General features: G+C 39.3%; 1 protein-coding gene across 1 annotated transcript; it reads right to left on the bottom strand.

Annotated features, from left to right (window-relative positions):
• Nucleotides 1-886: 886 nt before the first annotated feature.
• Smp_078700 (hypothetical protein) lies at nt 887-23,437 on the bottom strand (the record flags this gene model as incomplete). The annotated part of the gene is made up of 6 exons (XM_018797240.1): nt 887-1,515; nt 2,640-2,911; nt 5,029-5,111; nt 13,622-13,772; nt 17,375-17,683; nt 23,213-23,437. The coding sequence occupies 6 exons, from the start codon at nt 23,435-23,437 to the stop codon at nt 1,257-1,259; spliced, it is 1,299 nt and encodes a 432-aa protein (XP_018652302.1). The 3' UTR covers nt 887-1,256.
• Between the last annotated feature and the right edge of the window lie 3,171 nt (nt 23,438-26,608).

Genomic DNA, 26,608 nt, shown 5'->3' with positions numbered 1-26,608 from the left:
TGCCCGTTACTTCCAATCAACCGGATTTAATCGTTTCCCAGATTTCTTGAACCCTTCTCTTCTCAGGATAAGGCAGCAATTCAGGAGATGAAATAGCAGTAAAACTACATAACATCTGCAAAAAAACCTAGATCTTATGCAGGTCGGTTGGACCATTATTTACGAAACATATACATACTTGCCAATACACGACTGAAGTTGTATTTCTTAACAGTAATGAGAGTGTCCGCTCTTTTAGCTAGGATCTTGAGGCAGTTTTCATCATTAATAGGTGTCCTGAATAAGCAGGTATGGTTTTTGAAGTCTCTTTATATGAACAATGAATTGAGTCAGAACTTAAGAGTGACCTGTCATTGAAATCGTCGGATTCAACTGGTATTTGTTAATGTTGCCTGTTTTACAGGAAACTCTTCGAATGTTTACTGAGGTCGGTGAATATATGAATGCATCAGAACCCGTGGAACAACGATCCAGACATGTTTGAAATACGTTTCTCCACCTCAATTGCTTGAAGATTGGTCTGCATCATCGTCTTTATGTATATATTACTTTATAACTATCTCAAATTAAATTATAGTTTTAATCACTATCACTGGTACTACTATTGTTTCGTTTTATTAGCTTCATCTCATACTGATTTTTTAATGACAGCTTGAGCTGACGCACATCTATACCAAGCCCTACGTAGGTCGTAACTGACTATTGCCATATTCTTGTCTAATTAGCAGTACATTACTGATGAATCTTCGTCTCACTTAAAGCTTAAAATATAACAGTAATAGTAGTCTTTCCACTCTGACATAATTCGAATTAAGCTATAACCTATTGTCTAGTAACTAAAACTGTACCTAGCTAGTGAGTCATAACACTCAAAGAAAAGTAATTTCCATTATCGAGGATATTTTTTGCATACACTTTACTTGATACATTCAAGAGAAATTAAAAGTTATCAAATTGAAATACAGATTGCTGAGCATATATATACATCATCGTACAAAAAATTTTACTGGGCAGAATTTAATGTTAATTCATCATCACATGGGACGAAAAACATGATTGGGAATTGAATCCATTTGTGTCAGGACATTTTGTTAAATTCTTAATCCTTTGAAATTGAACATCTAGATACAAAGTGTAAATCAGATTTCTACGAACAGTTTCTCTTGATGAAAGCACTTATAGTTGAAAATTGAGAACCATTTTTTTTAAAAAAGTTAATAGAAAAATAGGGACTACTTCAATATTGAATACTCTTATTAAAGCAAAAAAAGAAATGCAGCCTCTTCTTGATCTAACTTAGATATTTGTTCCACGTCATTATGTACAACAGTGGTGGTTTTTGATATTTCACAGACATCTAAATCAGTATTACTGAATATATCTGAACCTCCTTCTGTAAACTCATTGGGTCCAAGTGGTCCAGAAAAGTTTAATGTTGGAGGAACATTGATTTCTTTAGAAATATTTTTATAGTCATTTAATGTGGGTTGTGATTTCTGTGAGACAAAGACAGGTCTATAATAGAAGTTGGAAGGAAATTTACAGTTAGTGACAAATCGAATACATAGTGAAAAAAAGAGTAAAAGACTGTACTCATCAGATACTTATAAATCGCATTGATTTAGACATTGGATACACATTAGCATCAATAAAAACAGTTCAGTGGATTTTTACTTAAGGCTGAAAGCTTCTTACTTTGTTTACTTTTACATTTAATAGATGTGGGATAACATAAGTTATTTATCTATTTGAACCCATAAATAATGGTACAAAGGGGCACCATATACATATGGGCCGCACAAATCTCATTTGATTTGTGTGAGAGCTGTGATACTGCCCAGATGCCCAAACTGAAGCAGGTGGCTTTCTTAAGGGACCACACCCGGAGCCTTTGACCTGAATGTCTGATCCACAAGGCAGTGGAGCATCGTGAGGAGATGCAGTCCCATGGTAGCCGATGACCAACGATTGATTCATACGCCATTCGTCCAATCAGGATACTTGAGCCCATGTGCACCATTGATTTGAAATCAGGATTTTCCAACTATCCTAGGTGGAGTTTCCATTTCCACCAACCCGGTTAAAGCGCCGGACATTCGCTTTTCGTCCTCTCAATTTCGTAAATAACACCCCCGCTGAGAGAAGGTAGTAAGTAGGACTTTCCTGTCAGAGGCTGTATACGCGTGGCCATATGAGAGCATTTCGAGAGGGAGAGCGGACTCTCCCCACTTTCGGCCGTACCAGGGCATTTTGGGGCGATAACATAAGTAACTGAAACACAAACAATTAAATATTTAACCTATGATGATGTATTGTATTAATGGGAATACAAAACATGACTACTTCGATCATAATTATTTTCGTGAACTGTTTCCAAAAGATGAAGCCTCCATCAAATAAAGTTTGTCTGAATGATTACGTATGATTAATTACTGATCCGTACCCGATAATAACATGTTAATTTATGGCGTAACTGACATTCCACGTCAATGTGGTTGGTTCGATTCAATCGAACAACTAGTAGTAAAAAATAAACATGCACGTCGGATTTTATCGGGTTTATGAATATATGTAACTATTCCATACAAAAGTATGTTTTGTTTTAAAGATGAGTAAAATTAGTGAACTCATAAACTTACTCAATACTTTCATTAATTTTTGTTTGAGTGGGAGGTATATTTTCTTTTTGTAACATTACACACTTGGAAGTATTTAAGAGATAATCTTTTTCATGTTGCGAATCACAAGGACTTATTGCAATAGGATTTAAATAAGATGGTAGTTGCGAAGTGGTCGATGTAGTTTTTGTTAAAAACTCTTTTAATGTGGGCAGTTTATTTAGAACATCATCGAGAAGACGATAATTTTCAGAATTATTAGCAAATTGCTGATGATCTGTACAATGCAAATGCTAAAATCAAGAAGTAAGACGAAATAACGACGATTGAGTCTCTTGATGAAATACATATTATAAAGTTGAAATCATGAGTTAATTGAAGCTAGACCACCATGGAAAACCTGGAAGCACTGGACGGCCGTTTCGTCCTATCATGGGACTCCTCAACAGTGCGCATCCACGATCCCGCACTCGCGAGATTCAAACCCAGGACCTACCAGTCTCGAGCCAGAGCCCTTAACCGATAGACCACTGAGCCGGTACCCAACGATGTTAATGTCTAACTTCAACCGATCCACGAATTTTTGAGCAACCATTCACCAATTGTCTTCAGTGAGTTGTTATCTCACAACAGATATGGTTGAACTCCACTGGTCACTGCTTCCTACTAGAACCCCAGGACATGTATCTTGAAGTCAGTCACTAGTGAGCATATGATGGTCTAGCTTCAATTGACTCATGATTTCAACTTTGGAAAAATACTGAAATCTCCACAAAACCCCTTCTGAACATATTACAAAATTGCGATTAAAAAGTAGTCTGACACATAAATATGTGATATATTTTGAACTCAATTACTGAAAGTTTCAAACTGATCAGTTAAAGCCTAAATCAAGAAGCTTGTAGTTCTATATAAGAAACAATTTAGTTCCAGACGAAAAATCAGTGACAAACTATACGCTTAATAATCAAATGAAACGTCATAAATATGAGTCATATGTATTAGGTTTTCGAAACAGAAAATAAATTTCATGCATCCATTTGTTACGAACCCGTAGCAAGTTACCGATGTCCAAAATATGTTAATTTTATTAAAGTACACATGAAAATAACTCCGCCTGCAGCTCCTCCGGGGGCTACTGCCGGTCTCAAGCCCGGGTAAAAGAGGAGGGTTGGGCATGGGGTTAGCGACCCCATTCCGTAGAAAACCAACTCGCTAAAAAAACGCTAACCAGAAAAATTATTCAACACATGAAAATGATGAATACGTGGATATGACATTTTTGGGATTATTTTCAAAAATATGAGCTAGATAATTCGATATTACGATTTAGACCTACCTGACCAGAAATGAAAGCAATCATGGGGTCGACTGAAAAACTAAGACGTACATTGTTTTTATTCATAAGAATACTTAAAGTGCAAGAACATTTCTAAAATCCGTACCATATATTATAGTGAAGACTTTAATTATCTAAACCTAGTTAATGAACCAACTTTTTGTCCGTTATCGTGATGCAGAAGGATTTAGGTTCACGTCCTTAACAAACAAAATACATTATTACGGTTGTAAATGCATATCGGCATGATTAGAAACAATGTAAGGCTCACTGCAAACGGTTATCAACTAAAAGAAACAAAGAACAGTCTATATCCAAAGTGACAACAATGAACCGATCTCATAATCCACCATTAAAAGTTACTTAACTGATCATCTGTCTCACATCCCCTTAAGAAAGTTTACCAACCCAACGAATTCTAACACTAATCTTTATGAAGGATTGATCATTTGCGTATGAAACACGACAGCGTATTCACTTTTTTTCGGACAGAACACAACATATCATTTGAGCTATTGTATGTTAGTCACATGTGAACAAATCAACTGATTTGCTTGTTTAGGTTTAATATTTTAGATAATTAAAATAACTTACCAAACAACTATCAATACAAATGTACGGCTTAAGTAAATGAGTCCATCAAGAAGAAAATTCTCTTCGCTGAATTCTCATGATTTTTAAACACTTTATTTAGATTAGCACCAGATCACTTCCAACTTTATTTGGGAATATGGGATTGATCCTTGATGAGTAGGTAATTCCTAAATTTAACCTTGGGGATACATACAAGTCATATTCGTCATATACGAAAAGACAGATTGTTAGAATTAACCGATAACTGATTATCATTATTTTCGGATGTCCCATTCAACCAATGTAAAGAGAAGCACATCAATAGTTTCAATAGTTTGTTACATAAAGACAAGAAATATACATGATGGGCACTCGTTATCAATACCAAACTATCAATTGCATTATTTACGAAGAAAAACGGTCGTTGATTTTAAACCAAATTATATTGGAGTCAAACGCTATAATTATCATTATTTACAATGGGACTAGCTGACCTACCTCAAACAAACTCTTAAAATTCGCAGAACAACATTCACAGTAGCCAGATGGTTCATCATTGATAGCAGCAGTAGTCGAAGAAGCTTTCGGATTACTACAATAATAAAACGAAAATCACACAAAACTGATCTATTCACAAAACAGTTTAATTACTATCTACTGATTAAAGACTGGTACTTTTGTTTGCACTTCCCACTGTATTCATATACTAACGGAGATTTTAAAGAAAATATTACTACTGGGTTAGTTGTGCAATAATACACAATGGTTGTATTTCAAAGTATTAGTCCGTGGATTGCAGCATAGGGGTTGATGATAATGCACGGAAGAAAAAAGGCCGTGAGTTTCGTTTACTCACTAAATTAGATAGGAAGTATAACCACTGTGTTACACTCCCAAGTCCGATTTGGTTACCGATGATTCACGATTTCCATACTCTTAAAAACCCCACTATATAGAGAGAGGAAGCTAAAGACTACGTGGGAGATATTTTGCCAAGAACGGAACAAATGATGCTTACAACACTTTCAGACTTATGTGTCCTGACTGACTTAGACAAAGATATGTGAGGGTTGACCTTCGTCAAACGGATAACTCTCATTAAGTAGACCACCTACCAACTTATAGTGTGATTTTCTGTTACGTTCTGCAGTCATACGATTCAGACATTGATATACACACTTCTTACAATCGAGCTCCACCTATCTGATAGATGAGAGAATCAAGAATAACTAAAATGTAGTTGGCAAACCGAATGTGTAATGTACATTTTACTTGTTCAAAACTTGTTTCATTCAAACTGATGTAGACAGTGTAAGTCAAACATTGATGCACACAACTGATCATGGCTAACATGTTACCAAGAGTGTCAGTCACACCTATAAGCGAAAATGGGACAAAGTAAAATGTGTTTTGGCTAAAGTTATCACACTTTTCAGTAGCATAGTGAAAGAACTTTGGCAAGAAAAAAAGGCCAGCATAATAATATTAGTAGTAGCTTTAAAACGAAATAGTCTGTACATTTATAGAGAAATGAATGAAATCGCCGGATAAATAGTATACGGTAATAATAAAACTTGAGATCTAGAGCAGGTTAAAGAATGAATACACCTCCATCCCATTTTAGACCATGTCAACAAAATTTTTTAGTCATAAGCAACTATTGTCTAGAGTATCTCAATAAAACACGTAACAATAGTCAATGACTACACAAACTTATGATGTTTTTGGTCTGTCTACAACAAAATTTTTTTACCTTACTCCAATGTCGTCAAACTTACGATATCCAATTACTGGGAATGTTTAACACATCGCCTAACCAGTTACGTCGTTGAAAGTTCAAAGAATCATCTACCGATTCCCGATCTCTATTTAGCACTCTTGACTTAGTCTCAGTGTAACTTACCTGGTCAGTATTCACCCGAGAAACACAATTACTTATGTCACTACAAAATAGTGTTGTAAAAAAAGAAAAAACAGAAATATCTACCTTTCCGCTCCTTTAGTGACTAAGGAAGCTGTACGTTGTAATGGAGTAGTAGTATTATGTTTTTTAAGACGATGTTTACGTTTATTTCGACTATCTATGCGTGTTAAAATTGACTGAGTGCCTGTTCCAAGAATACAATGACTTGGATTCTGTAGAGTAAAGCCAACGCTTGCTCCCGGGACGCTACCACTACACGGTCCATTAACAGTAGTAGTAGCAGTAGTGGTAGTAGTTGTTGTTGTTGTAACAGTAGCAGTAGTAGTAATAATAACTATAGAATTGGTCGTAGTCATTGGAGTCGGAGATGATGGAGTATCATGTACGCCCACTTCGAGAAAGGATTTTGATTTTGATTTACAACGATTGGTTAGATCCCATAAGTCAGGCAAGTAGTCTGTTTTATCTAAATAAATAGGTCGGTAGTGACTTCTTGTATCGATCACTTTGATACATGGTGTCACCAGATGTCGAACTGAAATTAATAATACATAGTAAAAACGCAATATTACTTCAGGTCAAATTAATAGTATTATTGATAAAATTCGTGTTGACTCGAGCTCAACATAAAAAATCTAAAAAATCGTAACTACGTTTATATAGAAAGTGTAGTCATAAGGTAAAATGACAACTGAATTGCGGATATATTTGGTATCACTTAATGAAATAGCCGTTTTCTGACAAGAGATACTTGTAAGAAAAATGATGTTATTTACATTGAAACGGACTGTCGCGAAATGGTATCTTTGAATATTGAAAATAATAGGCAAGTAACTATCTGTCTCGTTTATTTATCAAACAGTGTACTATAAAAATTACAACTATTAGACTGTAGTGTACTTTGACTGAAGATTATTGATGATTTAACGATTATCAACATACTGCCCAGGATCTATGATTGTATCGAAGACAGTTAATAAAATATAATGAAATTGTGAACCGATCAATCCTAGACCACGATTGGAAAATTGAAGACACAAGATGACTGTTTTATTCTAGTATGGGACTCCTCGACAGTGCGCATCCACGATCCCGCACGCGGAACCCGAACCCAGTTAGATGTTAACACCATTGGATGCCGGCTCAGTGGTCTAGAGGTTGAACTCAGGGTAACTATCGAAGTACATGAAACTAAACGTTTATTAATTATTCAGCTGTAAATGAATATAAATATTGATTGGTAAAGCAAGTCTACTCGACCAAATACACTGAAATACAACAATGTCAATTGGATATATGTCAATAACACTGAATAACTGTAGAAAGATAGTCTGGTGAAGATAGGCAATAAAGGCACTAGGATCTAATTAATGTAAGTTATCTGTGAACATTTTTGTTAGACCCAAATTGATCAGATATATTAAACGAAAAAATTTGAACTTTAAGCACAAAATATAGTCAAGCTGTTAAATGTCAACATATTACCTAATTTTCATCAATAAAAACTTACTACTTATTGAGAGAAGTGAGTAGAACGAGTTAGTTTAAAAATAGCATCATATATAATAAAAGGTAATGATGATGATTCAGACTTGTCAAATAAACATTCAAGAAATTTTACATAAACATAGTACTTGGAACAAAGATTGAAGGAATTACCCTCATGAATCCTATCACGCTCTGGATCATTAGCTAACTTGTCCAAATGATAATCATGATCTGTTCGTTGTATAGACTACAAAATAATAAGATAAAATAGTTTAAATCTACGGTGCAATAAATGATTAAACCACAAAATAACAAAAAATGCTTAATTTGACTAACTACAAGTGTAACATAGACCTTCAGCCCATTAATCGCACTTACAACTACACAGCAAATGTTTTTATAAAGTGAATCTTAGTACCCAGTTATTTTCGGTAGGTATAATATTGAGATATTTCGATTTGTGCATTATTAATATTTAACAGATATCAGTGTATCAAATGATTATGTCACATGTGCAAGTCAAGATTATGATTGCAACATAAAGCGGAATAGCTAGTTATAATAGATATTTAAGACAGGATTAAACATTATGACTAGCAGCAGTATGATAAGGAGGTTTTAAAATAAGTAAACTAACCATTCACCGTTTAAATTGAACCCTACTGAATCTACTTTAGTTTGAACATCCTTATAATATTGTAAGCCATTATACAAAATGTGTAACTCAAAGTCAAGTACACAATCCTGCAAGCTAAAGCTGACAAACTCTATCAACACGGAGAGATGAAATTAGCAAAAAAAAGATGAAAAGTGGGTCAGATAGTAGAAAAGATAAAACATCATGGATATGGTTGAAAAAATGGGAAGAGGCTATGTATTGAAAAAAACATTGCAAATAAATATTAGTACAACAAAGGTGACATCTACCTGGATATATGACTGAACATCTGATGGGAGGTTTTTTATCCATTTCGTTACAGCTACAATAAAAAAAACCGGGAAAGATAGAGATAAATCATGGCGATAAATAAAATTACTCAAAATTTTGAATAGACCTTGATAAATCTTGTTGATTGAACGCTATACTTGGATCGTAAGCTAGTCTCGTAACCCCCAAGCTAGAACTACACAGCGACTTCAACACGAGAGAAAAGGCACAAAATATGCGGGAAGCACTTTACTCCAAAGGTTCATTCATCTACAGAAAATATAGGGTTTTTTAATATTTTAGAAGTCATTGGGTTTTCCTGAAAATTCTAGAGAACTACTAAACATAGTAACAGTGTAGTAATCAGCCAATCAGAACCTGTACATATGACTTTTAATTTTCGCGATATTTTTAGCAAAGCTTCTAATCGAACGCTGATAGGATAAAACGCTTCTTAATGTTTTCTGAGCTTGTCATGTCTATTGCGAGAAATTTGCGGGATCATCCCAGACCTGTACTATTTTACGTGAGCGAAAAGTCTGGAACATGAACCTACAATTGATCAGTGAATAGAACTAATGGTTGACAAGTGATAAACAAAAGAATGTAGTATGGTCCCTAAATTAGGAGTAAAAGATGGTTATGTGAAAACTTTAGAAACTATCAACTAACATTAAACCAGTTTTAACTTTAGTATGTAAGAAGTTTATCTATAAATTTCAAGAAATGAGATGTTCAAATATTTACCGAAAACTGCTATACATTTATGTCTGTGCGGTTTTCGGACAAAGCCTAGGCGTATATTTTTGAAAGTTTGATTCCATAAAAGTCTGAATTTATTTTATCCATGGACACCTTGCTGACGTGTGCTAACTGGGACGAAAATAAAGTTTAGGGTTTCCTAACGCCTCAGTCAGTCAGTCACATATATGCATCGGTCCAAGTCGCCATACCTCATTAGCACAACAGAATGAACAGCGGTTACCTCAACGGTTTTATTATTTATTTATTTGATCACATATATAATGGCACAAAGGGCACCGGATACATATGCGTCACACAAAATAATGAGAATGACAGGAGAAGGAAGAAGATGCGTATATATAAAAGAAGGAAAAAAAGAAAAGGAGAAGAGTAATGATGGGGGGAACGGAAATGTACAACCAGAAGAGCTCTCTCAGTTAGGAAAGTTATAGCCACTCTTTATGAAGAAAGCAAAAGGTTGCAGCAGGCTCGACACTGGCTTCTATTCTGAGCCATATCTGATAACGTCTCTAGCCACTGTGTTGCACCATCTCTCCGACCCCAGACAGGGAGTCGTGAAGGACCAACAGAAGCTAGCCCTTTGCAGCTCTCTTTCATGCCACGACACCATGTCATACACTGACCTCCTCTCCGCTTTTTCCAACCAGTCCCAGAGTCGGCAAATAATGCACGACGTGGAAGTCTCTGGGACGACATTCGTAAAACATGTCCAAGCCACCGAAGTCGGTGTTTCAAGATGGTGACACCAATTGAATTATTGTCTCTGCGCCCGAACACACAATGCCGAACCTCTGCATTACTAACATGGTGTTGCCACTGAATGCCAGCAATCCTTCGGAGACAACGATGATCGAACACAGAGAGACGTCTAACATCCTCAACTCGGAGAGGCCAGGTTTCACAAGCATAGAGCAAAACTGCTCTCACCGACGCGTTGTAGATCCGACCTTTTACAGCCAGACTAACATCACGAAGGCGCCAAAGATGGCCCAGATTGGCATAAGCCGCTCTGGCTTTCACTATACGTACATCAATCTCATCACTCAAGCCCCCACCAGCACTTATGTAGCTACCTAGATACACGAACTTCTCAACTACTTCAATCTGCTTACCATCCAGGGTGAGTGCAGGATGAGAATCCTGCCAGTCTTGTAGGAGTACCTTGCACTTGGAGGGTGCAAAGCACATGCCGTACCTGCGGACATTGATTGCCAACTGATCAATTGCAGATTGCATGCCTTGGGCATTATCGCATAGTAAGACAATATCATCCGCATACTCGAGATCGAGAAGTCGTTCTCCAGGCAACATATCCACACCGCCATTACTTACATCCATCAGAGCTGTTTCCAGGATGTCGTCGATGGCAAAGTTGAGGAGGAATGGTGAGATCGGGCAACCCTGCCTAACCCCACTGCTCGAATGGAACAAGGGAGAAAGGTGGTTGTATGCCCTCACTCTGCCTGAGGTGTTCGTATACAGGGCCTTTAAGATGTTAATGAACTTCTCAGGCACACCCTTCTTCAATAGACAATCCCAGAGAACAATCCTGTCCAACGAATCAAAGGCAGCCCTGATATCAAGAAACACTACGATTGTTGGCCTGCGATAAGTATGACGGTGTTCTAACATTTGACGGAGGGTGAAGATGTGATCAATGCATCCTCGACCAGAACGAAAACCAGCCTGCTCCTCGCGAGTCAATCGTTCTCGGGTTTTAAACAACCTACGAAGGATGATAGAAGCCAGTAGTTTGGACGCAATCGGAAGTAGACTTATCCGCCGATAGTTGTTACAGAACGAGATGAACCCTTTTTAAAGATAGGGACGACTATTGACTCACTCCATGATGTTGGAACACTTTCTTGCTCCCAAACCTTTCCAAACAACACAGTCAGTTCCTTAGCCAGAAAGTCACCACCATCTTTAAAAAGAGCCGGAGGTAAGTCATCTGGGCCCGGTGACTTGTAACGTTTCAAGAGTTGGAGTTCCTTGCGGACTTCCGCCTCGCTTGGTGGATCAGTCGTCATCGGCCATGGGGGGCAGGACAAACTGGTTGATGTTGCCGGAGCAGCAGGCCAGTTGAACTGCCCTTCGAAAAATTCCGCCCATCGTCCAAGACGTCGAGAGATGTTAGTGATTGGCATCCCGTCATCCTCGTAGATTGTTTCACTCACACCAGACTTCTTGCTGCCAGTGGCTCGGATGAGTTGGAAGAGCTTCCGGCAGTTACCAGATGCAGCTGCTGCTTCCATCTCATTAGCACGCTCCGACCACCAGGCTTCTCGGTCCTTACGCAAGCTTTGCCCGATTTCACTACGTGACAGCCTTCGTTTGTGGTCAAACTCACGGTCACCCGGAGTAGACCGACGGGCTTCCATCAGTTGTAAGGAGCCAGAAGAAACCCAGTGCTTATAATCGGGACTCCTTCAGTATTCATAATCGGTGGAAGCATTCACTTTCAACCAGACAGTGACTGGAGATCGTTTAGATAGGACAGAGTTTCCACCATGGGCGAGCTGCTGCATAAGTTGAAAAGTAAGGTTACACAAATTGGGGATAAAAGGATGTGAATTAGCGATATGGTAAATAATAATAATAATAATAATAATAACAATAGCAATAATAACAATAATAATAATAATAATAATAGTAATAGTAATAATGCAAATTGTTTTGTTTCTAGTATGAACGAGAATATAATTGTCAGTTGAATGTTCCATTTCATTTATTTGCGAGAGGGCTGCGATACTGCCCGGGTGTCCAAACCGAAGCAGGTGGTTTTCTTAGGGGGCCACACCCCGAGCCTTTGACCTAGAGGTCTAACCCACAAGGCAGTGGAGCATCGTGAGGAGATGCAGTCCCATGGTAGCCGGTGACCAATAACTGGCTCATTCGCCATTTGTTCCTTCAGGATACGGGGGCCCATGTGCACCATTGGTTTGGAATCAGGGTTTTCCAACTCCCCTAGGTGGATCCTTCATATCCACTAACCCGGTTATAGCGCCGGACATTCGCTTTTTATCCTCTCAATTTCGTAAACAACACCCCCGCCATGAGAAGGCAGTGAGTAGGACTTCCCTGGTAGGGGCTATATACGTGTGGCCATGTGAGAGCATTTGGAGAGGGAGAGCGGACTCTCTCTACTCTCGGCCGTACCAGGGCATTTGGGGGCGATAGTAATATATAAAAGAAAGATTTTGTATACGGATATAAATACAAGGAGAGAATTAGTTCGTAAGAAGAAAGGTTTAAAGCAATTTTAATTTCATAGTTTAAGGGAAGACAAGGAGTGTATACACCTACACCCGTGTGATCGATTCTCAGCCATGTCTCACAGCCTCCAACCATTGGTTACGAAAGTCACGCGGACCCCAACCAAGTAGCCTGCATCTATCAACATGACACATGGGCTCCAGTATCCTGAAGGAACAAATGGCGTATGAACCAATCGTTGGTCACCGGCTACCATGGGACTGCATCTCCTTACGATGCTCCACTGCCTTGTGGAATAGACCTTTAGGTCAAAGGCTCCGGGTGTGGCCCCCTAAGAAAACCACCTGCTTCAGTCTGGGGCACCTGGGCAGTATCATAGCCCTCACACAAATTCAATGAGATTTGTGAGGCGCATATTTATCTGGTGCTTCCTTGTACCAATATTTATGTGTTTAAATAAAATAAAATAAAATAAACAGGCTAGAAGTTAGTGACTTCAAGCACAGATGCCACGTTTTGATTTGGCCGCCCCTAATTCTCTTCCAACCATTCCCAATACTAGTCAGCATAGCACATCGTAGTAATCCATGTTCAGGCATACGTAACACGTGGCCCAACCATCTTAGTCGATTACTTTCAACCACATAACAAAGTCCAAATAAATATAATGCACCGTCTTTGAATAAGCACACACTAGTTTCCTTTGAAAAAAATTTTGATATAAATACAAGTATTTGCTTTAATATCATACAAGAGTGACTAAAACTTACTATCAAAGGAGAGAATTTTAATACCTAGCTGACGAGCTTTGTACAACAAGTCATTATTTGAATTTAACTTTTGACCACATCCCAATACACAAGACATAGATGATGACTGAGATTGTACAGGTGCAACAGATACATCATTGGATGTTTGAGCCTAAATTCCAAATAAAAATAAGAAAATCACAAAATATAAATAAAAATATGAATGAATTTAGGACATTATGAAGACAGTGTTAACTTCTCATTACCTAAGGAAAAGATCAGTGGATTTCTGTAGCGTCTACCGAATCGACATTTACTCAGAAACCCACCTCATTAGGCTCCAAAACACGATAAAGAGCGAGGGAAGAATAAACGTAGACTGAAAGAAAAAGCCTACGCCATGATCGTGAACAGTGGTGCACGACAAAGGCAAAAGAGATGGGAAAGGTATAGGCAATCGATAATACTAGACAAGTATTCTAACTCATCAAGTACACATGTATTAAAAATCTGATTGTTAGTGAAACTTTCTCAGAAAAACTAAAACTATTATTCACTTTCGATCCAGAAGATTAGACCGATAGGCAAAATGATTTAAGCAATAGTCCAATTGGCCTCCAGCTACCCTTCAGTTATTCACTATTCCGATGCTTTCAGACACTCAGAGCCGATTAAAAGGCCATAACAAAATTATGCGTAGAAAAACAACAGGACCTTATGGGTTAAACTCAGAAGTATTTAAAGATAGTGATAGTGATCTGATATCATTAAAAACTGACTGATCTACTAATTAAAATATGTTACATGGGAGAAATTCCATCTAACTGATCTCGACCACCGATAGTCTTAGTCTATGAGGACAGAAACCTCTTTCTTCGTGATAAATATAGAGGAATAAGTCCAAAACTGTCTAAAATGTTAGCTCCCGTGAATAGCCAAGACTTGAATAGAGATTAGGAACAACAGACCCAAGTAAACGAAGCACATTTTAAGCATGGTCGTGTATGTATCAAACAAATATTAACTCTTCAGTGAATTTTCGAAATACAAACGTGAGGAGCTACAAGTGTTTGTTCATAGATGTTCTAAAGCATCTCTTGTTTACGGTGGAACGACTAAGTGAGTAACGTTGAGGTTAGGCTCCAGTCAGTCAGTCAGTTACAACGTAGAACTTCGTACGTACGTACATCAGTTCGAGTTGCCATACCACATTACCACAGAGATCCAGTTGTCGATTCAAATCCCATATTGGTAGAAGTAGTAAGAGTATAAGCATTAATGTGAAAGATTAGGGTTTGAAGATGTTATTGAAGGAGTATAATACAATGAAATAAATTTGGGAAGAGAAAAAGATAGAGACATGAGGAATTCAGAAGATTAGAAGTTGGTAGAACACAAAGAGTGGATGCACCTTCGCCATTGCAAACGATTTCGAGCCATGTCATTCAAGGTCTCTCTAACCATCGGTTGCTATCATCTCGCGAATCCCAACCAGGTAGTCTACACCTACCAACATGGCCCAGTCCACTTGTCAGTGACTTCATGGATTTATGCCATGTTTTGGTCTGGCCGCCCCTAGCTTTCTTCCAACCTGCTCCTACACCATAAAGCATTGCACGTCGGGGCAGTCGGTCATTGGGCATACGTAACACATGTCCCAGCCATCTCAACTGGTGAAGTTTCACTACTTCATCAATCGATTTGCCACCATTACCTAGTACCCGTTTCCTAACATCTGCATTACTTACCCGGTGGTCCCAGGATATACGAGCAATACGTCGAAGACACCTAGGCTTAGGACATAAATACCAAATCTGTTAATACCCGGACATGGTTTATGCATGGTGAACCGCTGCACCCCTCAATGAGTAAAAATAGCTAGTTTAGGCGTTGAAAGAAATTTAGAAGTAACCAGATTGAAACCTGGAATCATTCCATGAGGTCAGTACCTAACGGAATAAACTGTCTTGCTGGGCTGAAACCACTAGCTTGGAGTTTGAGCAATAAACGTGACTAATAGTTAGATACCTTGGGTGAAAAGATTCAAAATCGATTGTAGTGGATTAAGTGCATTCATTTATAATTCTCCTTTGGATACTGGTCGAGTAACTAAATCAAAACATTTGGTTTTCTTAGGAGGTCATAACCCGGGCCTTTGACCTAAAGGTCTGATCCACATGGCAGTGGAGCATCGTAAGAAGATGAAGTCCCATGTTAGCCGGTGACCAATGATTGATTCATACGCCATTTGTTCCTTCAGGATACTGGAGCCCATGTGCACCATTGGTTTGGAATCACGGTTTTACAGCTCCCCTAGGTGGACTTTCCGTATCCATCAACCCTCCAAGTTTTAATGTTCTTTCATACACTCTTTTCGAGCTATATTACCCATATATAGGAGCTTAGATTTTGACGTTAACAGAGGATAACCTGAATGGATCTCCTCGATACTGCCTTTAGTTACAGGTTTTACTATCTTTTGGTGGTGGCTAGTGGTCTAATTCAGGGCTACAATCCCGTTAAACAAAACGGCAACTCAGTAGCTTATTGAATAACGCTTTCTTAGTTGAAGAGCTGTATACTCGGTTCAAATCAGTTTAAACATCAAGAGTGGTATACTTAGCTGACGAGTCCGGAATACGATGAAACGCGCACCCTACATTCTACACTCGACCGTTGCTGCTACCTTGACGTGGTGGTCGGGCTTGCCTATCGTGATGAATCAATCGGGCTATGCTGGCTGGAACAATCGTTTCTCAAGGTTCTACCATGCCAGGCAGGTCGTTTGAAGAGCGGTGAGACTAAAAGCAGCAAATCCAAGGTCCGAAGGCGAAGTCGTACTGTTGACTGTACAGAGGTGTGACAGCAGTAAGGTGTTTCCTTCAGACAACCAGCATGACAGCGATGCTGCCTTTCCACAAGGAGGGGTGGGGTTAGAAAAGGTCGACCCTAAAAATGCACGCCTCGCCTTATCCCACGGATATCCGTCTCCGGCGGTAAGGTCCCATCAAGTACGGAGCTAACACAAAAACTACCCACAAAAAGGTCGTGTGTGACCGACCTCAAGCAGTTGTCCCTTGGGCACTGCGGTCACGCTCTCAGGTCATTAAGACCACTTCTAACCCAATTTCCTTTTCAGGTACCTCTAGAAGAACCCTTCCACGGTGTGGGCAACCGGGAAGTGATAACTGCCCTCATACCTCTAACAGCACTCAAGACCACTACATTCTACGGCTAGCGACAACCCGAATGCACTAAAATATATTTCCTATGTTTAATCTTCCTTATTATCATACCCGCCACCACTACTTCGACTCATTTTCCATACCTTGTTGATCTAACCCTTATACTGCCGTGATGTGATTGGGGCCGAAACACACTTGCTGAAAGCCTTGAGGTTATCATGACTACATTACTTCCGCTATATCATTGCATCACAAGTATAAAGACAAAATGGATTGATCTATAAGTAAGTACTTCTAAAATGATTGCAAGATGGAGACCATATTACAAAACCCTCTTATTATCAACATATTCAGAACCAGCAATCTTAAAACTGTTAGACATTCAAAGTATCAAACAGGAATAACATGTATTAGTCAGTTCGATTTAGTCAACGTAACATCTGACATGAATCTATTCATTTAGTTCTCGTCTACTAACACGGGTCCCTACCCTGAAAATGTAGTTTTTGAAATAAGTCTAAAAGTATCACCGACACTAGAAAAGGCATTTGTGGTGATAATTTAAATAAGTTAAAAACAACCAACTTACTTGGTTTAATATCGATGAGGCTGTAATACCTGATGGAGTAGAATTAGAATCTTCAGCAGCAATTTTGCGTGCGGCAAGTAACATAGCTCTACCACGTGTTACTGGGCTATTAACAGGTTTGCTTCCTATTAACACAGGAACTTTGAGATTGTTTGGTGCTTGTGAAATGGATGAGGACTGATTTTGAAGTGAAATGGATTGTTTCGACGATGTAACATGTGATTCATCAATAACAGATGATGTCAATCGAGATGATATCCGATTAGTTATAACGTAATCAACATCTCGACTAAAGAATTCAACTACCTCCTAAGTTTTGGAAAAGGAAAAGACATATAATAATTATTAAGAAAAGAATAATTGAGGTATAAGTGACTGTTTCAACAGAAAGCAATCTACGATGATTAATTTGAACATTTGACTTTAAATTACAATGTCACTTATCTGAATTCTGCTACCATATTTAGCTAACCAGGTAACAAGTCATACCCTCAAATGAGATAGCGAGACGTGAAAATAACTTGAACCTTATTTATTCGGATACTTATCAAAGTCGCTTTACTGTGCACCAGTATGGTGAGAAATCAACAAGAAAAAGTATTACAAATAAAATTAATTAGGAACTAAAGAAAGCAAATGTTAGAGGAAACTCCAAACGAAGAACAAAACGCATTGGTTAGTTACAGGATTCATACGATTCATACGTTCGTGAGTTCCATGAGTTATGAGCTATATAACACACCTCTTTCTCAGAGAACAAATAACCAAATCAAATTTAATACAAGTTTAAATAGTACAAAAGAACAACACAAGAATATTATGTGCGATCAACCAAAAAAACAGGTTTTAACAAATCGCACATAATATTCTTGTTTTGTTCCTTTGTACTATGTAAACTTAGATTAAATTTGATTTGGTTATCTCTCCTCTGAGGAAGTGGCTTACGCTGAGTCACGAAACGTCAGAAAATTTAATTTTTCTACTCACTGGGATATTACAAATACATCAATTTATTTATAACAATCTACTCAATGCTCAATTTATTCGAAATCATCAAGTCAAACCTTGGTAATGATACCTATATAACACGGTAGCGACTCCGATTATTTCAAGAATTTCAACAGAGTATCCTTAACTTTTGGTGGGACCATAAAAAAGGGTAGATCCGAAAAATTCAATGATATTCAGAAACTGTGAAAGCAGCAGTGATATCTGCTAGTATGATAAACCATAAGGTTAGGGAGAAACGATGGATTTCAGCAGCATCTACCACACTGATAGATGCTCGGAAACTCATTCCATCTGGCTCTGAACATAACGAAGAGAGGAGTCAACTCAAGCACAGGCTGATAAGAAGCCTACACAATGATCGCGAACAGTGGTTAGTAGCGAAAACAAGAGAGATGGAAAAGGCAGAGGCAATAGGTAACAGCAGACAACTGTTTAGACTTGTCAAGGAAACCGGTATTAGGAACCCTAATGTCAGCGAAACTATCTCAGATAAAGATGGATATATTATTCACTCTCAAATCAGGAGATTGGATCGATGAGCAGAACACTGTAGCGGTTCAGTTTAACTGGCCTTCAGCCACACTTCGATTTCCTACAATCCCCAGTCGACTTGAATGGCAAGTTAATGTTAACCCTCCAACTCTTCACGAGATCGAAAAAGCCATAGGAAATCTGAAGCGAGGGAGAGCAGCAGACCTTGACAGGTTTTCCTCTGAGATTTTTGAGGATGGTGGTCCAGTAATAGCAGCGAGATTGACTGAGGTCTTAGGTAGAATCTGAGAACTGGACGTAATTCCATCTGACTGGTCCCAATCACTGATTGTGCCAGTCTATAAGAAAGGACAAAAATCCTCTTGCGACAACCATAGGGGGATCAGTTTGACTAATACAGTGTCTAAAATATTAGCTTGAATAGCACTTCAACACCTGACTAAAGCTCGTGAAGAGCAGACTAGAGAAAACTAGGCTGGTTTTCGACCTGGATGTGGTTTTATAGACCAAATATTCACACTACGTCAGGTCCTGGAACATAGACATACATTCAGATGCCCCGAATTCGTAGTATTTCTTGACCGTAAGGCGGCATTTGACTCCGTTGATCGTGAGGTTCTATGGCAGTGTTTGTCACTGAAAGGAGTACCAAACAAGTACATTAACCTGATAAAGGCTCTCCACTCGAACACAACTGATTGAGTTAGAGTCTATGGAGAACTGTCATCAGAATTGATTACCTCAAATGGTGTTCTTCAGAGCTGTCCACTCCCTCCATTCTTGTTTAACTTTGTCGTTGACGTGCTCTTAGAGATAACGCTTTCCTCATCTTAATTTCCAGGAGTTTAACTTTTACTCTAAGGCTCACTTGTTGACTTAGAATACACCGATGACATAGTTCTATTTGGTGAAGACGCTGACAAAATGCGGAGCCTTCTGACCACTATTTATTTTATTTAAACACATAAATACTGGTACAAGGAAGCACCAGATAAATATGCGCCTCACAAATCTCATTCGATTTGTGTGAGGGCTGTGATACTGCTCAGGTGCCCAGACTGAAGCAGGTGGTTTTCTTAGGGGGCCACACCCCGAGCCTTTAACCTGAAGGTTTAGTCCACAAGGCAGTGGAGCATCGTAAGGAGATGCAGTCCCATGGTAGCCGGTGACCAACGATTGGTTCATACGCCATTTGTTCCTTCAGGATACTGGAGCCCATGTGCACCATTGGTTTGGAATCAGGGTTTTCCAACTCCCCTAGGTGGACACTCCACATCCACCAACCCGGTTAAAGCGCCGGACATTCGCTTTTCGTCCTCTCACTTTCGCAGTGAGTAGGACTTCCCTGGCAGAGGCTATAAGCAACAATGCAGGCATGTTCGGGATGCCATTCTCTCCCTCGAAGTGCAAAATGTTACTTCACGACTGAGTTGCATCGACACCCGAACTAATGATAGGAAGTGAAGTAGTTGAGCGTATTGACCACTTCACTTATCTTGAGAGTCACTTCAGCCCTTGTGGTCTGGTGTGTGACGAAATCTCAGCACGGATACAGAAGGCTCGTCTAGCTTTAGCCAAACTACGTTATTTATGGTGTAGGCGAGATATCCGTCTAGCAACCAAAGGACGGGTTTACTGTGCAGCAGTTCGTTCCGTCCTACTTTATGGCAGTGAAACATGGTGGTAAGAGTAGAGGATATTCGTAGGCTGCTAGTATTCGATCATATGTGTCTTGAAAGCATTGCTCACATAACCTGGGACCATCGAGTAAGTAATGCAGTTGTTAGGAAACAGCTACTAGGTAAGGATGGCAAATCGATTGATGAAGTAGTGAAATTTCATCAGTTGAGATGGCTGGGACACGTGTTACGTATGCCCAATGACCGACTGCTCCGACGTGCAATGTTTCATGGTGTAGGAGTAGGTTGGAAGAAAGATAGGGGCGGTCAGACCAAAATGTGGCACAAATCCATGAAGTCATTGACAAGTGGACTGAGCCATGTAGGTAGGTGTAGACTACCTGGTTGGGAGCCGCGAGATGATAGCGATTGATCGTTAGAGACCTTGAATGACATGGCTAAAAATCGTTTGCAATGGCGAAGGTGCATCCACTCTTTGCGTTCTGCCGAATTCTAATCTTCTGAATTCTTCGTGTCTCTATCTTTTTTGTTTTTTGATGTTTATTTCACTGGATTATTTTCTTTGAATAACATCTTCAAACCTTAATATTTCCAATTACTGCTTATACTCTTACTATTTCTACCACTATGGTATTTGAATCGACAACTGCATCTCTGTGCTAATGTGGTATGGCAACTCGAACTGATGTATGTACGTACGAAGTTCTACGTTGTCGCTGACTGATATATTTATATACGAACGCTGCCAAAACTGAAAAACTTGATCTCGATGGGGATTTTACATTGGCACTGAACGCAACCAAAGAGGCCCCAGACTAGTCAAAATAGGGCGGAATTTCCTGTTAAAGCAGAGCTCGAATCCTAATGAAAAAAGAGTGGAGCTCGTTGAAATATTCAACACAGAGAACTCCGACGTTTTTAAGGCCCTAGAAATATGTTTGAAGTCGAAATAAGCGACGGTGAGATCTAGTTCTCGAGATTCTAGCAGTGTGATAATGAAAGACGAATGTATAGGAAAGATTTGATCAATCTGCACGATGAATCGCATTCTACATGATCTATCGATAGCCCCCAAATGCCCTGGTACGGCCGAGAGTGGGGAGAGTCCGCTCTTCCTCTGGAAATGCTCTCACATGGCCACACGTATATAGCCTCTACCAGGGAAGTCCTACTCACTGCCTTCTCGTGGCGAGGTGTTGTTCACGAAAGTGAGAGGACGAAAAGTGAATACCCGGCGCTTTAACCGGGTTGGTGGATGTGGAGTGTCCACCTAGGGGAGTTGGAAAACCCTGATTCCAAACCAATGGTGCACATGGGCTCCAGTATCCTGAAGGAACAAATGGCGTATGAACCAATCGTTGGTCACCGGCTACCATGGGACTGCATCTCCTTACGATGCTCCACTGCCTTGTGGACTAAACCTTCAGGTTAAAGGCTCGGGGTGTGGCCCCCTAAGAAAACCACCTGCTTCAGTCTGGGCACCTGAGCAGTATCACAGCCCTCACACAAATCGAATGAGATTTGTGAGGCGCATATTTGTCTGGTGCTTCCTTGTGCCAATATTTATGTGTTTAAATAAATAAATAATCGATACAATAGCATACAATTCTGAAATGGAGAAATCGGCTTCAAGCTAAAGAACACGACAATGAATTAGTAGAAAACAGATGACCTAGATATGGGGCCGAAAAACCTTTTTTCTAACCAATCGCACTTCTGGTCAAATAGCTGCATAAGCATTAGTGTACGCAAGTCCAACCTACTTTCCAGGCTTAGAGACGGAGTCGTCAGTAAACTCCTTTGACCAGAAGCCGTTGGGATTCACAACCTTACTAGCATATTTTTTAGCACAGCAGTGATTATAGAACCAACAAGGAACAAGGGATTCTCATTTAAGTTAGCAAAGTAATTGCATCATAAATGATAGACGACTAGGACAATGGAGATGCTATAGCCAATCATGATGTAATAATCTTAACTTACGAAATACTACATCAAGAAAAACAGGTGTAGAAGCAAAGCTATACAACAAATTGAGTTCAAGTTACCAACTCTTAATTAAAATGTAACTCATGGACTAGAAATTATTAAAAACCTGTACATGCTTATCTTACGGGTGGACTAGGACTAGGCACACATCGAAAGGTGGACTTGTCACTTCCAATTAGACCAATCAATACACATAACACAGTTGATAAATTTAAAGGCCAACGACAAACTATGTCATAGAGTGAAGGCTTTCCTACCGCATAACTAACTCTTGGAATCTGATTTTAAGAGCGTTTGGTGCCCTGACTGAATTATCCCAGAGAAAGGTAAGCAAGATCACTAGAAAAATAGTAAAATGGCTATGGCACTGTCCGCTAAATTCTTCAAAACCTAATGTACTAAACTAGGCTGTTAGATCCATCTTATTGTTTTTTCCGTCCCCAAGTGACTAGACGCACTGAATAAAGACTAACACGTCACAAACACCGCATTCGGTGGGGAGATTGTTTCAGTTTTCAGCCACATTCTAATAAACGTCTTACTAGATCTCGGTGAATACCACGTGTCAATGCTACGGGGTTTTTCGCTGATTTTCAGCCAAACCTTATTAATGTAAGATTGTAAATGTAAAATGTAAAATTCACAGAAAAAATAGTGATGTGCATAAGAAAAATGGTAAACTTGCTCCTTTAAGCTTCTTCAGCACTTGTTCCATTTGCTTATCACGAGCTGTGCCTGATTCATAATGCATGAACAACTTTTTGCCGAGAAGTGGAGCGAGTCTGTTTTCTGGAGGTGAAAATGCCTTACTAATTCTTTCTACACCAGTTTTATCATCGACCAGGGAGCTATCTGACTTTACAGGTGGCAATCCAAACGTTGAATGACTGCTCATTAATTTCCTCTCACAACTGTAGTCACAGTCACCCATATTCCCGTAACCTGAGGCCGTTTGGTCAGTCGGCGTCTAGGTCGGTGTGTTATTGAAGGAGTGGGGAAGTGTGAGTGAGGACCTACAAAAGAAGAGGATCAGTAAAGCGGCGACACAGTGCACGTGAACATATTTCACAACATGCAAACAACAATCAACTAAGAGGAGGGAAACTCAAAGTTTCTGATTACCACAAGTACGACCAAAACAACACCTTGGGACTATACAAACCAAATTGCCATCGCAAACCTGACCTTAACCTTGAACTTAGCTGATTGTCTTAAACAGTACTATGATCCTTCGATGTAGGGACCCTTCCCTATAAAAGAAAGCGAGCTTTTGGAAAAGGTTCGGAGAATATAAACCAAGCCTATTCCCGGATTAGTGAAGCTCCCGAATGATGCTCGAATGGCTAAGCTAAACCTATTCCCGTTAGCATGTTGAATAACTAAAGGCGACTTGATGACAGTTTTCAAATTGCTTAGTGACAAATTTGTATCTGATATACCCTCAATTTTCTTATCTTCCAAAACAGAGAATTTACGAGGACACCTCCAAAAAGTTCCCAAAACCAAGACAAACTACTTGTCAGCTGACTATCGACTTTCCCATCGAGTTATCAACGAGTGGAATTCATTACCTCAGCACGTGGTTGAGGCTCCATCAGTCGACTCTTTCAAAAACAAAAGTGGATTAGCTGAAAGACCATAATTGTCACGACTAACACAGGCCACCAAGCATCCTGTCCTTTCCAAACTGAAACTGAAACTATTCCTCTGAGTAAATTTTATGACATTGATCGTTAAATTACACATCAAGACCACTATTTTTGCTGTAATTGAAGATGTTTCAGTTAAATTAATCCCCAAGAGTACCGCTTTTAATCTACAGAAGCTTATGATCTGTACTTTTTGAGCACAAATATAAAAAAATTGTACTGATATTTATTTTTCCTCGTTGAGTATATCTTTATTATCGTTTGTATCCATAGGTACCAAGGTCTTTTCGTAACTACTGAAGTCGAATTTTTTTATTGTTGTTAGGTACAGTTATAGACAAACCTCCGTTTTTGTTTGTGTTCCGGATCCGTTTGTGGATCCGGAATATATGTCCAAGAGGATCTCGTATTAACAGACGAGCTGCAGAAGTGAGAATAGATGAGCGCCACCGAAACCGTGAAGGAAACCTCGTCCTCAAGGGTTTTCACATTGTAAAACTTCGGAACCAAACCACTCCCAAACCACTCTGGGTGGTAAGGGAAAGTTTTCCACATAATTCAAGGTGTGCTACACAAATGCTAACAGCATACTAAATAAAATGACAGAGCTCAAGACAATGGTAGATATAGAAATCCCGGATGTTATTTCTGTCTCAGAGACATGATTAACATCAGACGTGTCTGATAATGAAATTCAGTTGACTGCTTTTTTAACCAGTCGGGCTGATATATTAAATTATAGGGGAGACGTCGTTATTCTGTACACGAAAAGTATCTTGATCATACGAGCTCTTGAGACAGTGTCACATGTTTCAGGGACATGTGAGCTGGTGCGTTGCAATCTGAAATGTAGACGGCAAGATATTAAATTAGCTGTAGTATACCGCAGCCAGGAATGACTTCCTCCTAAGCACACTTGAGTCCTGGTGTAATAGGGGTAAAGGCCTTATGTTAGGCGACTCTAATTCACCGTATATAAACTGGGTAATTTTAGAAGTAGGGTCATTGATAACGTTATTCGATTACAAACTGTCAGAAACCTCAATTACACACACTATTAGAGATCTCACCAGATATGATCTACGAGGCTTCTCGTCTCTCTTCGACTTAGTCTTCGCACACGTAGATGACGTCGCTCAAACGGCTCTCCTACCACCTCTAGGGAGAAGCGATCACACAGTCATCTTATTAAAATTGATGGCTGGGATGGCCCGTCAAACAGTTAGGATCAGGTTTAGGCCCGTGCCAACATAAGAAAAGCAGATATAGTGGCAATAAACTCCACAATGATCGGTCGGAAACTGGAAAATTGATTCAGGGTCATCAGTAGAAGAGGCATGAACTCATTTCAGGCAGTTATACAATCGGGTAACTTAACCGTATATACACTGGATAGTCCCGAAGAATAAGAAACACTGCCATCCCTGGATAGGCCGGGATATTCGAGGTTTACTAAGACAAAAGAAGAAATGTTGGAACGTTGCCATCAGCCTTAGCACGGCAAGTACAATGAAACACTACAGTTTGGTAACAAACAAGTATACAATTAAAATCTGGGAAGCTCAGAAGAAATGTGAAATGCGGTTGGCATAATCTGCACTCAAGCAACCTAAGAGACTATGCTCGTACATAAATTACAAAATAATGGTGCGACGTTGAATTCCCAACCTATTTAAGGAGCTGAGTTGATCAAGAAAAAGCAGAGGCTAAGGTTCACTATTTTAAGGCAGTATGCACTCATGAACCTCCTCTAGACGAAGAACTAAACACAATTACAAAGTCAACAAATAGTTTGCTCACCGTTGATTTCGATCAAGACGATGTATTTAAGGCTCTTAGCACCTCAGACATAAAAAAGTCAACAGGGCTAGATGAAGTACACCCCAAAATCTTGAGACATACCGCACAATATATCTCGGCCCCACTGACTGTGATATTCAATCTGTTACTTGACCAAGGTGTGTTACCTATGGACTGGAAGAGTGCAGTCGCCACTACAATATATAAAACAGGACAAAGACAACAACTACAGACCTGTCAGTCTCACCAATGCAGCAGATAAAATACTGAAAAAAGTAGTCAAGAAGACAATAAGGACATTTGTGGAAACCAACAATTTGTTAAACAGCGAACAACTTGGTTTCAGAAAAGGTTTACCTTGTACAACAAACCTTATAGCAAGGTAGCAAGGGATAGAAGCTCTAGACAATGAAAAATCAGTGCATGTGGCCTACATAGACTTCAGCACAGCATTTGACAACGTGCCAACAAATAGACTACTGTTAGAGCTGGGAAATCTTGACATTGCCGAACTTCTACTAAAATGGCTAAGGGATTTGTTAGTAGGTCGTTGGCAGAAATCAAGAGTAAATTCGAAGTGTCACACCTGTAGACCAGTACTTAGCCGAGTACTTTAAGGTTCTGTTCTAAGTTCTTTACTTTTTATACTGGAT

This window comes from Schistosoma mansoni, chromosome 4 (assembly GCF_000237925.1).
Source record: "Schistosoma mansoni strain Puerto Rico chromosome 4, complete genome".
NCBI classification, from domain to species: Eukaryota; Metazoa; Platyhelminthes; class Trematoda; order Strigeidida; family Schistosomatidae; genus Schistosoma; species Schistosoma mansoni.
Note: the sequence above shows the minus strand (reverse complement) of the source record. Positions and strands in the feature narration are given on the sequence as shown.